The sequence below is a fragment of the Mustelus asterias genome, chromosome 8 (genome assembly GCF_964213995.1).
Source record: "Mustelus asterias chromosome 8, sMusAst1.hap1.1, whole genome shotgun sequence".
In the NCBI taxonomy this organism is placed as follows: Eukaryota; Metazoa; Chordata; class Chondrichthyes; order Carcharhiniformes; family Triakidae; genus Mustelus; species Mustelus asterias.
In genome coordinates this window covers 25,864,074-25,877,714 of record NC_135808.1, presented here as the reverse complement: position 1 = coordinate 25,877,714, position 13,641 = coordinate 25,864,074, and the positions used below count along the sequence as shown (strand labels likewise).

General features: G+C 50.1%; 1 protein-coding gene across 1 annotated transcript in view; it reads right to left on the bottom strand.

The window, feature by feature from the left end:
- Window positions 1–2,192: 2,192 nt before the first annotated feature.
- Window positions 2,193–13,641, bottom strand: part of LOC144497691 (E3 ubiquitin-protein ligase TRIM39-like) — a 29,920-nt gene continuing 18,471 nt past the window's right edge. Inside the window, exons 3-6 of the mRNA XM_078219133.1 lie at window positions 12,282–12,512; window positions 6,483–6,505; window positions 4,423–4,538; window positions 2,193–2,755 (exon numbers count right to left, since the gene is read on the bottom strand). Coding sequence (XP_078075259.1) covers window positions 2,193–2,755; window positions 4,423–4,538; window positions 6,483–6,505; window positions 12,282–12,512 — 933 coding nt within the window. The remainder of the gene's footprint in view (window positions 2,756–4,422; window positions 4,539–6,482; window positions 6,506–12,281; window positions 12,513–13,641) is intronic.

Below are 13,641 nucleotides of genomic sequence, written 5' to 3'. Positions count from 1 at the left end.
GCTGTAATTTTCTTTGTTCTTTGAATCCTAACCAACTCAATCTCTCCTCATAGGTCAGTCCCAGGAATCAGTCTGGCGAACGTTCCCTGCAGTCCCTCTGAGCAAGAACATTCTTCCTCAGATAGGGAGACCAAAACTGCACACAATATTCCAGGTGTGGCCTCTCCAAGGCCCTGTATCATTGCATCAAGATATCCCTGCTCCTGTGCTCCAATCCTCTTGCTATGAAGACCAACATACCATTTGCCTTTGCCTGCTTTACCTGCATGCTTACTTTCAGCGACTGGTGTATGAGGACATCCAGGTCTCATTGCACCTCTCCTAATTCATGTTCATTCAGATAAAAATCTGCTTTTTTTTGCTCCCAAAGTGGATAACCTCACATTTATTCCAATTATACTGCATCTGCCATGCATTTGCCCACTCATTCAACTTGTCCAAATCACACTGCAGGATCTGTGCATCCTCCTCACAGCTCACCCTCCCACCCAACTTTGTTTCATCTGCAAATCTGGGGACATTAAATTTAGTTCCCTCATCTAAATCATTAATATATACCGTGAGGTCCCAGCACTGATCCCTGCAGTACCTCACTAGTCACTGCCTGCCATTTGGAAAAAGACCCATTTATTCTTACTCTTTGTTTCCTGTCTGCCAATCAGTTTTCTCTCCGTCTCAATACACAACCTCCAATCCCATGCACATTACTTTATATGTTAATCTCTTGCGTCAAAAACCTTTTGAAAGTCCAAATAACCCACATCCACTGGCTCCCCCTCATCAACCCTACCAGTTACATCCTCGTAGAATTCCAGTAGATTTGTCAAGAATGATTTCCCTTTCATAAATCCATGCTGACTCTGTCCATTCCTGCCACTCTTTTCCAGGTGTTTTGCCATAAATTCTTTGCTAATTCTTTGGTTTTAGAAGTTTCCGCATTACCGATGTCAGGCTGACTGGTCTATAATTCCCTGTTTTCTGTCTACCTCCCTTTTTAAATAGTGGGGTTACAGTAGCTACCCTCCAATCTATAGGAACTGTTCCAGAGTCCAGAGAATCTTGGGAGATGACCAGCAATGCATCCACTATTTCTCGACCTCTATGACCTCTTGTTCTAGATTGCCCCACGAGAGGAAGTATCTATGTCTACCCCCGTATCCTCTTAAATCATTAAGTCTAGTCAGTGCCTCCCATGAATTCATTTTTTTATCATATATTGCCGACTATTCGTGATCTTACTCTTCTGTGAATCAATTACTTAGCAAGGCCTTCCCAATCACAATAATTCCAGAGTGTGACAGGAAGGTGCCTACTTGATCCAAGGCTCAAGCCCTTGCCCTGGACATAATTTGTACAGGTCTTTGGAGTGTTAGTGTGAAACTGAGCCTCAGCCCAGGTGGCAGAATGAAGACAAAAGGCTGCGGATGCCACAAATCGGAGACAAAAGTGGAGAATGTTGGGAAAATCTCAGCCGGTCCATTGGCGTCTGTGGAGAGAGAGAGAAAAACGGAGGTGGCGTTTTGAGTCCGCGTGACAGCTCTGAAGAGGGATCATAGGGACTAGAAACTCTAACTCTGTTTCTCTCTCTCCGCAGTTGTAGCCGGACCTGCTGACATTTTCCCAGCATTCTCTGTTTTGATTTTGGCCTATGTGTTTTAATTTTTAAAGATGGCGGAACAGTTAACAGACATGCTGTCCCTCCTTTATTCCAATAGTATTCCCCGGAGGGAGAGTGGAGGTTGCTATGCCGGGGCTGGGTGGCGCAATGGTGATGGTGTTGGTGACTGGAACAGAAAGGCAGAGGGCCGAGGGGAAAATACTGGTTTGAACCCCACACTAGGGCAGCCGGTAGAATTAAAATTAATCTACTCGATTGAATGGGGAAACGATAAACTGTGGACGGTGCCGTCAAATGTGGTAGAGAGGGAAACAAGCCCATCTGTTTATCGGTGTCCCTTGAGGGAAGGAAATCTGCCCTTAACCCAGGCGGGGTCTACAGGAAGGCTTCAGCAGCCTAGCAACCGGCAGTAACCGAGCGAGCCACTCAGTTCTGGGGGCCAATTTAGGGACGGACAACAAATTCTGGCCTAGTGGACGATGTCTATGGAAGGATTTAATAAAAAAGACACATGATACTGGATGAAGAGACGGGGAAGCGATAGCGCAAGAGGCTCGTGGGTGGCGGAATTCCTTTAGAGTCCCAGGGGGGTGAGTTTAAGCGTGTCCCCTTTGTGGGCAATGTAGAAATAGGGGAAGATGGCCTCGGAGAATTTGTCCTTGAAGGTATAGAGGTGAGACACATCTTCGGCGTTGTAAAAGGAGACCTGCCCGGCCTCATAGTCCAAATACACCCCCATCTTCCTCAGCTTCCCCTTCAGCTGCAGTTCAATGGGGGGCGAGGTGAGGGCAGTGTAGTCGCTGTCCTGCAGAGCCATGGCCCACACCCCGGCCTGGGGCTCCGGCGTGAAGAACTTGCGGCTCTCCTGCCAGTGGAAGGGGGCGAAGCCCCGCTTCCGGGGCACCGAGCCCTTGGCCACCCCTACCTGCCAGAGGATGCTGTCGCCCACTTCCACCTCCCAGGCGTGCTTGCCCTTCGAGAAGCCCTCAGAGCCCAGCACACTGAGCCAACGGCTGAACCGCTCCGGATTGTCGGGGATGTCATCTTGCTTCTCTCCCACCCGGACCTCGGTGCCGTCCTGGGACAGGATGAGGTGGGCGTTGGCCGTCAGCGGGTCGAGGGTCACAAGAGTCGGAACTGAAACACAGAGAGAGAGAAAGAGAAAGAGAGTCATGGGGAGCGATCTTATCAAAAAAAATTAAAGTGCTGAATGAGCGTGAACACGGGAGAGCTTCTGATCCGTTTTTTGGTGCATTTGAAAATGTAATCTGACACCACTTTGTGCAGAAAGTGATGCACAATCTGTTTCCCGCCAGCAGGGGGGAGGGTGCTGGGTCTAAGCTCGCTGGAAAGCCAGCTGCTCACACCAGAGGGTGCAATTGCACATGCGCATACCCCAGAACAGAGAGAGGGAGATCTGTCAGGCACCCTACCACCGCTCCCCCCCCCCCCGCCTCTCCCTTGCCCCTCCACGATTGCTGGCCTCCCCAGCCATTCGCCCCCTCCCAGACAGCCGATTGCTGCTGGGACTCCCCACCCCTGGCCCAGCTGATCGCTGCCCGAAACTCCCATCACCCCCGACCCGGCCAGATATCCGGGCCTGGTAAGATTGCGAGAGGCGAGAAATTGGGCGTGAACCCGATTTTGTGCCTCTCGGTTGATCTTACCGGCTCGCCCTGCCTATCGACCTGCGGGACGCCCCCGCCTCCTGCCATGGAGTTTTGGAGCACAGAAAAGAGGCCCTTCGGTCCATCACGTCTGCTCCAGCCACCAAGCACCTGTCTATTCTAATCCCACTTTCAAACACTTGGACCGTAGTGTTGCATACGACGGTGTTTTAAATGCTCATCTAAATTCACAGAGAGAGAGAGAGAGATCAGGAGAGGGATGTTAAACTGCTGTGAGTGACCACATCTCGTCTCAGGCAGGCCCTGCGGAGACAGCAAGGGAGCAATAATTTTCCAGAAACTCACGGCTCCCCCAATAGGTTAAAAGAAGAGAGAATTTGGCCCATTGTTTTTGTGTGGACTCCGAATTAACTATCCAATTAGTCCCACTCCCTCTCTTTTCAAGAAAAATAAATCTTTGGAAAAGTACTTTGTTAAAAGAGAAATTAAATCTTTATTTTCCTTTTTAAAAAGTACTTTTCCTGTTCCCTTTGGGAAGCTACGGTCAGGTTTGAAGTGAACCTTTCAGGCAGTGCATTCTGCATCACAGGGGCATTTATATATTCAAAAAGAAATTCACTTGCTCTCCCTTTCCAGCAACGCACCCCCCACCCCCCCGCTCCCGCCACATGAGCCCCTGTCAGCCTCTCTCAGACAGAGGGAACGGATCGCACAGTCACCTCGCGAGGTTGTGATGTCCCGGCCAATTTTTATCCCTCCACCAAAGTCACTTTGCTTTTTAAAACAACACCCCACGTTGTATCGGTGACTGTGTGTGGGGGCTTGCTGTGCACAGATTGGTTGTCCCGTTTCCTGACCTTACGACAGTATCCACTTTTCAACGAGTGCACGGTGGGGCGCACAGTGTCACTCAACGATGTGGTTGACTCTTAAATGTCCCTCTGAAAAGGCTGAGCGAGCCGTCCGGTTCACAGGGCAATGAGGGATGGGCGGCCAGAGGAGGGACCCAGCCCAGTCACGCCCAGGAACAAATAAGAGAAAAGTGCTAAAAGTCACTATCGGGATATATATCCCTTCTTCCCGTGGCTTCTGTCCTCTCCATCTCCGCCACCTCCCTCTCCACAGCCCTGAACCCCCCGCGCATTCTCTGGAAAGCCAAAGTGAGGTTGGTCTCACCTGTGTCGACATGTTTCAACATCCGCTTCCACACTGCGTACTGCAGAGGGACATTGAATCCTCCCTGGCTCAGATCCATGGGCAATTCCTTGGGTTTCCTCACCAGGGCGCCATTCCTGTAGGGAGCAGTGAGATTTGCGTCAATTGGAGAGGAGTGTCAGACTATATCGGTGCGTGTGCAGCTGGAGCTCCCGTGCGGAACTGCGCAGCGTCGGATACTACGACACCTTCACGATAGGACTGGATATGTGTCGCGGCCTGGGAGGAGGGTCAGGTGTCAGGACGGTCTCCGGGTTAATGGTGTGAACACAGTAAGAAGTTTAACAACATCAGGTTAAAGTCCAACAGGTTTATTTGGTAGCAAAAGCCACACAAGCTTTCGAAAGCTTGTGTGGCTTTTGCTACCAAATAAACCTGTTGGACTTTAACCTGGTGTTGTTAAACTTCTTACTGTGTTTACCCCAGTCCAACGCCGGCATCTCCACATTAATGGTGTGAGCCAGTCAATGTCCATTGCCCTACGGGTAGTGATGGAACTGAGGAGAGCTGTGTCACTGGTCTCTTCATAGAACCATAGAATCCCTACAGTGCAGAAGGAGGCCATTCGGCCCATCGAGTCTGCACCAACCACAATCCCACCCAGGTCTCATCCCCGTAACCCCATATACTTACCCTAGCTAATCCCCCTTACACTAAGGGATAATCTAGCATGGCCAATCCACCTGACCTGCACATCTTTGGAGTGTGGGAGGAAACCGGAGCACCGGGAGGAAACCCACGCAGACATGGGGAGAACATGCAAACTCCACACAGACAGTGACCCGAGGCCGGAACTGAACCTGGGTCCCTGGTGCTGTGAGGTAGCAGTGCCAACCACTGTGCCCCCGTGCTGCCCATGCGGTTCTATGAATCGCTTTTAGTGCCCATAACAGGAATGTAGTGTCACAAGCAAGTTTTCAGTTCCGTTTGATTTAGTTCGATTCATTCAGATGTCCAATAAATATCTCAAATGAAGGTAACGCCAATCATTTTATAACCTACTGGGTGTTTCAGATGCCTTAGAGCAGTAATATTTACAACATGAACAGCCTATTATTTGGTTTCCAGTACGAACAAATATTTTGCTTCTGTCCTGAACTGGGGATCATAGTTTGAGGATAGTTTAGAACTGAGGTGAGGAGAAATTTCTTTACCCAGTGAATGTGTGGAATTCACTACCACCGCATGTAGTTACAGCCAAAACATTGTGTGATTTCAAGAAGAAATTAGATATAGCTCCTGGGGCTAAAGGGATTAAGGGATATGGGAGGAAGGCGGAATCAGGATATTGAATTCGATGATCAGCCATGATCAGAATTGGCAGGTGAAACTAGAGCTAGGGGAAATGGCCTCAATATAAGGGGGAGTAGATTTAGGAATGAGTTGAGGAGGAACCTCTTCACACAAAGGGTTGTGAATCTGTGGAATTCCCTGCCTAGTTGAGGCTACCTCGTTGAATGTTTTTAAGGCAAGGATAGATACATTTTTGAGCAGTAAAGGAATTAAGGGTTATGGTGAGCGGGCGGGTAAGTGGAGCTGAGTCCACAAAAAGATCAGCCATGATCTTATTGAATGGCGGAGCAGGCTCGAGGGGCCAGATGGCCGACTCCTGCTCCTAGTTCTTATGTTCTTAAAATGAATGGCGGAGCAGACTAGAAGGGTCGAATGGCCTACTCCTGTTTCTATTTTCTATGTTTCCATTTAACTTGAAAAAAAAAGACAAATAAACATATTCTATTTAAATAACGATAAAGCAACGCTTTTAATTCTGCTTGCCTTTCATTCTGATTAGCTTTTCAAATGTTCGCAAGTGAAGGAGAGTGGGGGTTAGAGGGTCTTTCTTGCTCAGACTAAGTGTTCCGCGGAGGAATTTGTTTTGGGGAGCCTGTTAATAGATTACCAGGGTGTGTAACCGGAACCCGTTCAGTTTTTGGCTTTTAAACCAAGGCTGAAGGTGACCACTGCTTGGGACAGAACACTGTCAAACCTTAACTGGCAACCTGGAAGGGAACATCACCTACCTGTCAAATATCGAGCCGATGTTCTGCAACACAGAGAGAGGAGGAGCGTTAGCGAGGGGCAACAAGCTCAAAGCAGCAAAGCATTCAGCGGTCGACACTTATCTGAGGGGTGGGGAAGTGGGGGGTTCCTGAGGCAGTCCGTATCTTCATCCTGCACCAGAACGATCCCAGAATCCCATTCGCTAGGGGACATGACACCAGTGAGGGCTGATTTCTCAGGAATTGAATGGGTCACGGGTTGATATGAGGGAAGCTTTTACCATCTAGTTGGGGAACCAGAGGAAGTGGTGGCACAGTGGTCTGCTCAATGGACTAACAAGCCAGTTGTCCCGGGGATGCCTGGGGGACATGGGTTCGAATCCCACGAAAAACAGATGGGGAAATTTGACTTCAATTTTTAAAAAAAGTCTGGAATTAATTAGGTGCTGTATCTTGCTGTAGAGGATAAATGGCAGAGAAACAAGGCCATTCGGCCCGATCTGCCCATGCTGGTGTTTATGTTCCTCCCATCTTCCCTTCATTTAAATCTATTACCGCAACCCTCTTCTCCCCTTTCATAGAATCTCTACAGAGCAGAAGGAGGCCATTTGGCCCATCGGGTCTGCACCATTCTCTAACTGAGTCCTTACCCAGGCCCTCTCCCCCAGCCTATCCCCATAACCCCATATGTTACTCATGGTTAATCCATCTAGCCTACATATCTTAGGACAATAAGGGTCAATTTAGCATGGCCAATCCACCTATCCTGCACATCTTTGGAGTGTGGGAGGAAACCGGAGCACGTGGAGGAAACCCAGGCAGACAGTGGGCAGGACATGCAAACTCCACACAGACAGTGACCCGGGGCTGGAATCAAACCCAGATCTCTGGAGCTGTGAGGCATAGTACCACCGCGCCGCCTGACACAGTACTTTTGTCTGCTTCCCCTTAAGCCCATCTTTATGGAGAAAATGGTGGCACAGTGGTATTTTCACTGGACTGGTAATCCAGAGACCCAGGATAATCCAGGTTCGAATTCCATCATAGCAGATGGTGAAATTTGAATTCAATAAACAAATTGTAAGAATGCAAATGAGGCAACATTGCAACCCTCCTCCCTGGCTTTGAGTGTGTGCGGAAATAAACTAACCCTCTGAGTTCATCCGACCTCGAGATTGCTGTGGGGTTAGTAATAGACAATTGGATCCCACACAAACTGAGGGGTTAGAGCCATAGATTTTCACAGCATAGGGAGAGGCCTTTCAGCCCACCTTGTCCATGCTGGCCATCAAGCAACATCTACTGTAATCCCAATTTTCAGCACTTGGTACTTAGCTTTGTATGCTGTGGGAAATACACCGCCACTTGTAGAAGGGGGAGTAAGTCAAAAACACCTCTCTGTTTATGGGTGAGTGGTGAGAGGAGACTTTACTTCTGCTTAAATTTACCCCCACTCACCCTGACATTCCCCCACTCCCAGCCGTCCGTTAGAGTCATTCCATCCCTCTTTCCGGCTTTCTGTCATCTCTTTCCTGCTTGTCCTTCCGCCCCCGCTGCTCCTCTCCCTCACGGAGGTACGGTATCATGTCTGAGTCTTCTCAGTGCCACTCCACCCTCAAGGCCACTTCCTAACGCTTCACTTACACCATTGGCGACTCAGTTAAGTTGCCATCCGTTCTCAACCTGCGCTCATCGGCCACTTACCCGGAGGTCGAGCGCACGGCCAGGTCGGGTCAGAGGGCAAGATTCAATGTGGCAGGGGAGGGCTGACTCACTTGGAGACCAGCTTGGATCGGCTGGGCCGGTTTCCTTTCCTAAAGGGCTTTAGCGAACTGACGGGCCTTAGACAGCAATTCCTGGAGGAGCGTTTTAAAAATAATTTCAGATTGCCAAACTGCTAAAGTGGGATTTGAATCCATTTTCCGTTGACTCAGGCCTCTGGCCCAGTAATGCGGCCATCACACATGCCCAAGCTTTTGTTCCGTTCCATGAACTCCAGCCCACATTAGTAACCTTCCAAAAGGCCTCCACATAGAATCATAGAATCCCTACAGAAGAGGCCATTCGGCCCATTGGGTCTGCACTCTCTGACAAAGTATCATACCCAGGCCTTCTCTCCTTCCCTACCCCTTAACCTCACACATTTCCCATGGCCAGTCCACCTGACCTCACATCTTTGGAGTGTGGGAGGAAACTGGAGCACCCGGAGGAAGCCCACACAGCCAATCACCCGAGGCCAGAATCGAACCCAGGTCCATGGCGCTGTGAGGTAGCGGTGCTAACCACTGTGCCAGCCTCTTCCCTCACAGTGTCTACACTGGCAAAGCCTCTCCAATCCCATCCATTTTCTCTTTTCATGAAAGGATCTGCATTCGATAATTGCTGATTCACAAAGTGAATTGTTCGCTGAAACCTTGCTGCTATTCAAGCCGGCGGGATTTTACGTTTACCACCGGGAAGCTCAAGGCCGTGAGGGATGAATCAACGGAAAACCCTGTTGACAACAGTCTGACCATAAATACCGCTGACAGCGGGTAATGTGCCACCTGCCCCGCCAAACACATCACGGGGGAAAGAAAAATCCCACCCATATAAAACGCCAGGATCTGCAGGGCAATAATGGGTTGGACAAATGGATTATTCCTTCAAAGATTCGGCACAGATCCGATGGGGTGAATGGCCTTCTCCTGTGCTCTATCATGCTGTGTAGGATAAATGGCACAGAAATGAGGCTATTTGACAATCAGCCCATGCTGGTGCTTATGTTCCACCCGCGCCTCCTCCCATTTTCCCTCATTTAAATCTATCATCGTAACCCTCTGTTCCTTTCTCCCTTATATACTTGTCTGGCTTTCTCTGACATGGGAAAGACAGTGGCACAGTGGTAGTGTCACAAGTCTAGTAATCCAGGGACCCAGGTTGTTTCTCCAGGGACATGGGTTCAAATCCCCCCCGCCCCCACCCAGTTCATTAACCTGGGTTCCAGGATTACTAGACTCGTGACATTACCACAAGTAGGAATTGGAATTCAACCGGTAGTTCCTTCAGCCATCCTTACCCAGCCTGGCCATGTGCTTGACTCTATAGAGGGAGCCCTGGCCATGTGCTTGACTCTATAGAGGGAGCACAGTGAAGGTTTACCAGGCTGATCCCTGGGATGGCGAGTCTGTCATATGAGGAGAGACCAAGTCAGTTAGGATTGTATCCATTGGAGTTTAGAAGAGTGAGAGGGAATTTCGTAGATGCTCATAAAATTTTAAGAGGATTAGACAGGGTGGATTCAGAAACAATGTTACTGATGGTGTGGAGTCCAGAACTAGGGGTCATAGTTTGAGGATAAGGGGTCAACCTTTTAGAACTGAGGTGAGGACAAATTTCTTCACCCAGAGGGTGGTGAATATGTGGAAGTCACTACCACAGAAAGTAGTTGAGGCCAAAATGTTCTGGCCGGAAGTTTACCGTCCTGTCCGCCAAAGGGACCAGAGCAGGCGAGGAACGGAGCATGGGGAGGTCCGTTGACCTCGGGCTGGATTTTATGGTGCCTGGGCAAGCCAGGCCGTCAAATCACACAGAACAAATTAGATATAGCTCTTGTGGCTTAAGGGATTAAGGGATATGGGGGAAAGGGGGGATCAGGATATTGAATTCGATGATCAGCCATGATTATAATGAAAGGTGGAGCAGGCTTGAAGGGCCGAATGGCCTCCTCCTGCTTCTATTTTCTATGTTTCTATGTTTAATGGGTCACTCAGTTCAAGGGCAATGAAGAGTGAGGGAGATGGGGGCAACAAATACTGGCCCACCCCGGCCAGAATAAAGGGGAAAAGAAAATTACGTCAACCACTCCCCGAGTCCCGCATTCGCACCACTCTCCAGGTAAAAATGTTCCTCCTGTCTGAATTCCCCATTGGATTTGTCGGTGACTATCTTATATTGCTGGGCCTTTAGATTTGGGGTGGCACAGTGGTTAGCACTGCTGCCTCACAGCACCAGGGACCTGGGTTCAATTCCGGCCTCGGGTCACTGCCTGTGTGGTTTGCACGTTTTCCCCATGGATTTCCTCCGGTTGCTCCGGTTTCCTCCCACAGTCCAAAGATGCGCGGGTTAGGTTGATTGGCCATGCTAAATTGCCCCATGATGTCAAGGGGACCGGTGGGGTAAATACATCAGGTTAGTGGGGCAGGGCTTGGGTAGGATTGTGGTTGGTGCAGACTCGATAGACCGAATGGCCTCCCTCTGCACTGTAGGGATCCTATGGATTCTTTCCCCCCACACACAAGAGGAAACATTCTCTCTGTATCCGCTCTCTCAAAACCCTTTGAAAATTCAAAGACCGACTCCCCCTCCTCTCCCCCCACCCCTCAGCCTTCTTTGGTTAAAGAGATGAGAGCCTCAGCCTGGTGATCATTTTCTGACAGACATGTCCTCACACATTTCTGGTGTCAGTGTTGTAGATCTTCTCTGCTCCTTATCCAGTGCCTCGACATCATTAAAAAAAAATGTTGACCAGAATGGCACACAGTCTAAAGTGTGGCCCTAACAGACGGGCACATGGAATCGGAACAGGAGTAGGCCATTCGACCCCTCGAGCCTGCTCTGCCATTTGATAAGACCACGACTGATCTTTTGGTACTCCAAATTCCACTTTCCCCAGCCAGCCCCGATAACCTTTGACCCCCTTGTCGAACAAGAATCCCTCTACCTCCACCTTAAAAATATTCAGTGACCCCCGTCCCCACCGCCTTCTGTGGCAGAGAGTTCCAGAGTCCCACAACCCTCAGAGAGTAAAACGTACTCCTCATCTCTGTCCTAAAAGGGTGCCCCTCATTTTAAAACAGGACCCCACTCGTTCTGGATTCACCCACAAGGGAAAACATCCTTTCCACGTCCACCTTGTCAAACCGTTCAGGATCACTTCACTCTTGGTCTAATCGAGGATTTGCATTACCTCCCTACTTTTCAGTTCTATCGCTTTAGAAATAGAGAGGTGGCAGTGTATTGGGGACCTGGGTTCGAATCACGCCACCGCAGATGGACAAATTTGAACTCAATAAAAATCTGGAATTAAAAGTCGAAAGGTGACCATGAAACCACCATGAAACCCCATCTGGCGACACGGTGGTTAGCATCGCTGCCTCACAGCACCGGGGACCCGGGTTCGATTCCTGGCTTGGATCACTGTCTATGTGGAGTCTGCACGTTCTCCCCGTGTCTGCGTGGGTTTCCTCCGGATGCTCCGATTTCCTCCCACAGTCTGAAAGGCGTGTTGGTTAGGTGCATTGGCCGTGCTAAATTTTCCCTCAGTGAACCCGAAAGATGCCGGAGTGTGGCGACTAGGGGATTTTCACAGTAACTTCATTGCGGTGTTAATGTAAGCCTACTTGTAACTAATAAATAAACTTTAATGATGGGTAAGATTGGTATAGAGGGATATGGTCCAAACGTGAGCCATTGGAACGAGTTTAATGGTTAAAAACTGGGTGACATGGACAAGTTGGGCCGAAGGGCCTGTTTCCATGCCGCAAACCTCCATGACTCTATGTCCTTTCAGGGAAGGAAATCTGCCATCCTTACCCGGACTGGTTTACATGTGACTCCAGACCCACAGCGATGTGGGTGACTCCTAACTGCCCCTCTGAAACGGCTGAGCGAGGCACTCAGTTCAGGGGGCAATTAGGAATGGGCAATAAATGCTGGCCCAGCCAGCGACACCCACAGCCCAAGAATAAATACGAAGAAGCCTCGCTTGCTTCTTGAAAATCACATATTCTTTATTTCGAAATGTGTTATTATTTGAAAGAATGCAGCTGATGTCCCTACCTTCAGTAAGGGGATGTCTTCCTTTGGTAAAGTCTTTTTGATATCTGATATTAAGTGGTCGATGGTGACAGGGTTTCCTCCTGTCCCGGTACTGCTCTCCTCCAGCTGCTGCAGGAAGCCCTCTTCCTGCATTTCGACCTGTTGTAGGATTGCACTTTCCTCCTGCTCCAGATATTTCTTCAAAGCATTGAAAGCTTTCTCGATCTTGTCCCGCACCTTATCGCCTTGATTCTGGCAAAAGAGAGGGACAGGTTCAGAGATGAAGCAGACCGCAGCCAGAGTGGTTCCCACCCCACCCCCCACCCCCCCCCGCTTCCCCCCACACTCCCCACCCCCCCTCACCCTCCCCGCTTCCCCCCACACTCCCCACCCGCCCCTCACCCCCCCCCCGCTTCCCCCCACACTCCCCACCCCCTCCCTCCCCCCAAGAGCCACCCTTTCTCTCACCATGATAGAACAAAGAGCAATACCGCACAGGAACAGGCCCACCAAGCCTGCACCGAACAGGCCCACCAAGCCTGCACCGAACAGGCCCACCAAGCCTGCACCGAACAGGCCCACCAAGCCTGCACCGAACAGGCCCACCAAGCCTGCACCGAACAGGCCCACCAAGCCTGCGCCGATTTCTCATCCTTATTTAGACCCACTACTTATTGCCGATACACGGTTTCTCTCCCTCTGTCCACTTCCTGTTCATCAAGATCATAGAATCATAGAATCCCTACAGTGCACAAGGTGGCCATTCAGCCCATCGTGTCTGCCCCGATCACAATCCCACCCAGGCCCTATCCCTTTACCCCACATATTTACCCTGCTAATCCCCCTGACACTTGGATCAATTTACCGTGGCCAATCCACCTAACCCGCACACCTTTGGAGTGTAGGTGGAAACTGGAGCACCCGGAGGAAACCCATGCAGATGCGGGGAGAATGTGCAAACTCCACACAGACAGTGACCGAGGCCAGAGTCGAACCCGGGTCCCAGGTGCTGTGAGGCAGCAGTGCTAACCACTGTGCTGCCCCAAAATAAGCCTTCAATGTTGCTAATGTGCCTGTTTCCACCACCTCCACTGCAGTGAGTTCCAGGCACCCACCACCCTCAGTGTGAAAAACCTCCCCCACACGTCTCCCCTAAACTTATCCCCTCTAACTTTGAACCTGCACCCTCTTGTAGTCCACCTTTCCACCCTGGGAAAAATCCTGAACCTGTGCTTGTAAATGACGCTTTCACCCTGGGTAAAAGCCTCGGACTATCCACCCTACCTATGGCTCTTATCATTTTGTAGACCTCCATCAGGTCGCCCCTCAGCCTCCGTCTTTCCTCATACCCTCCAGACCAGGAAACATCCCGGCAAAACGT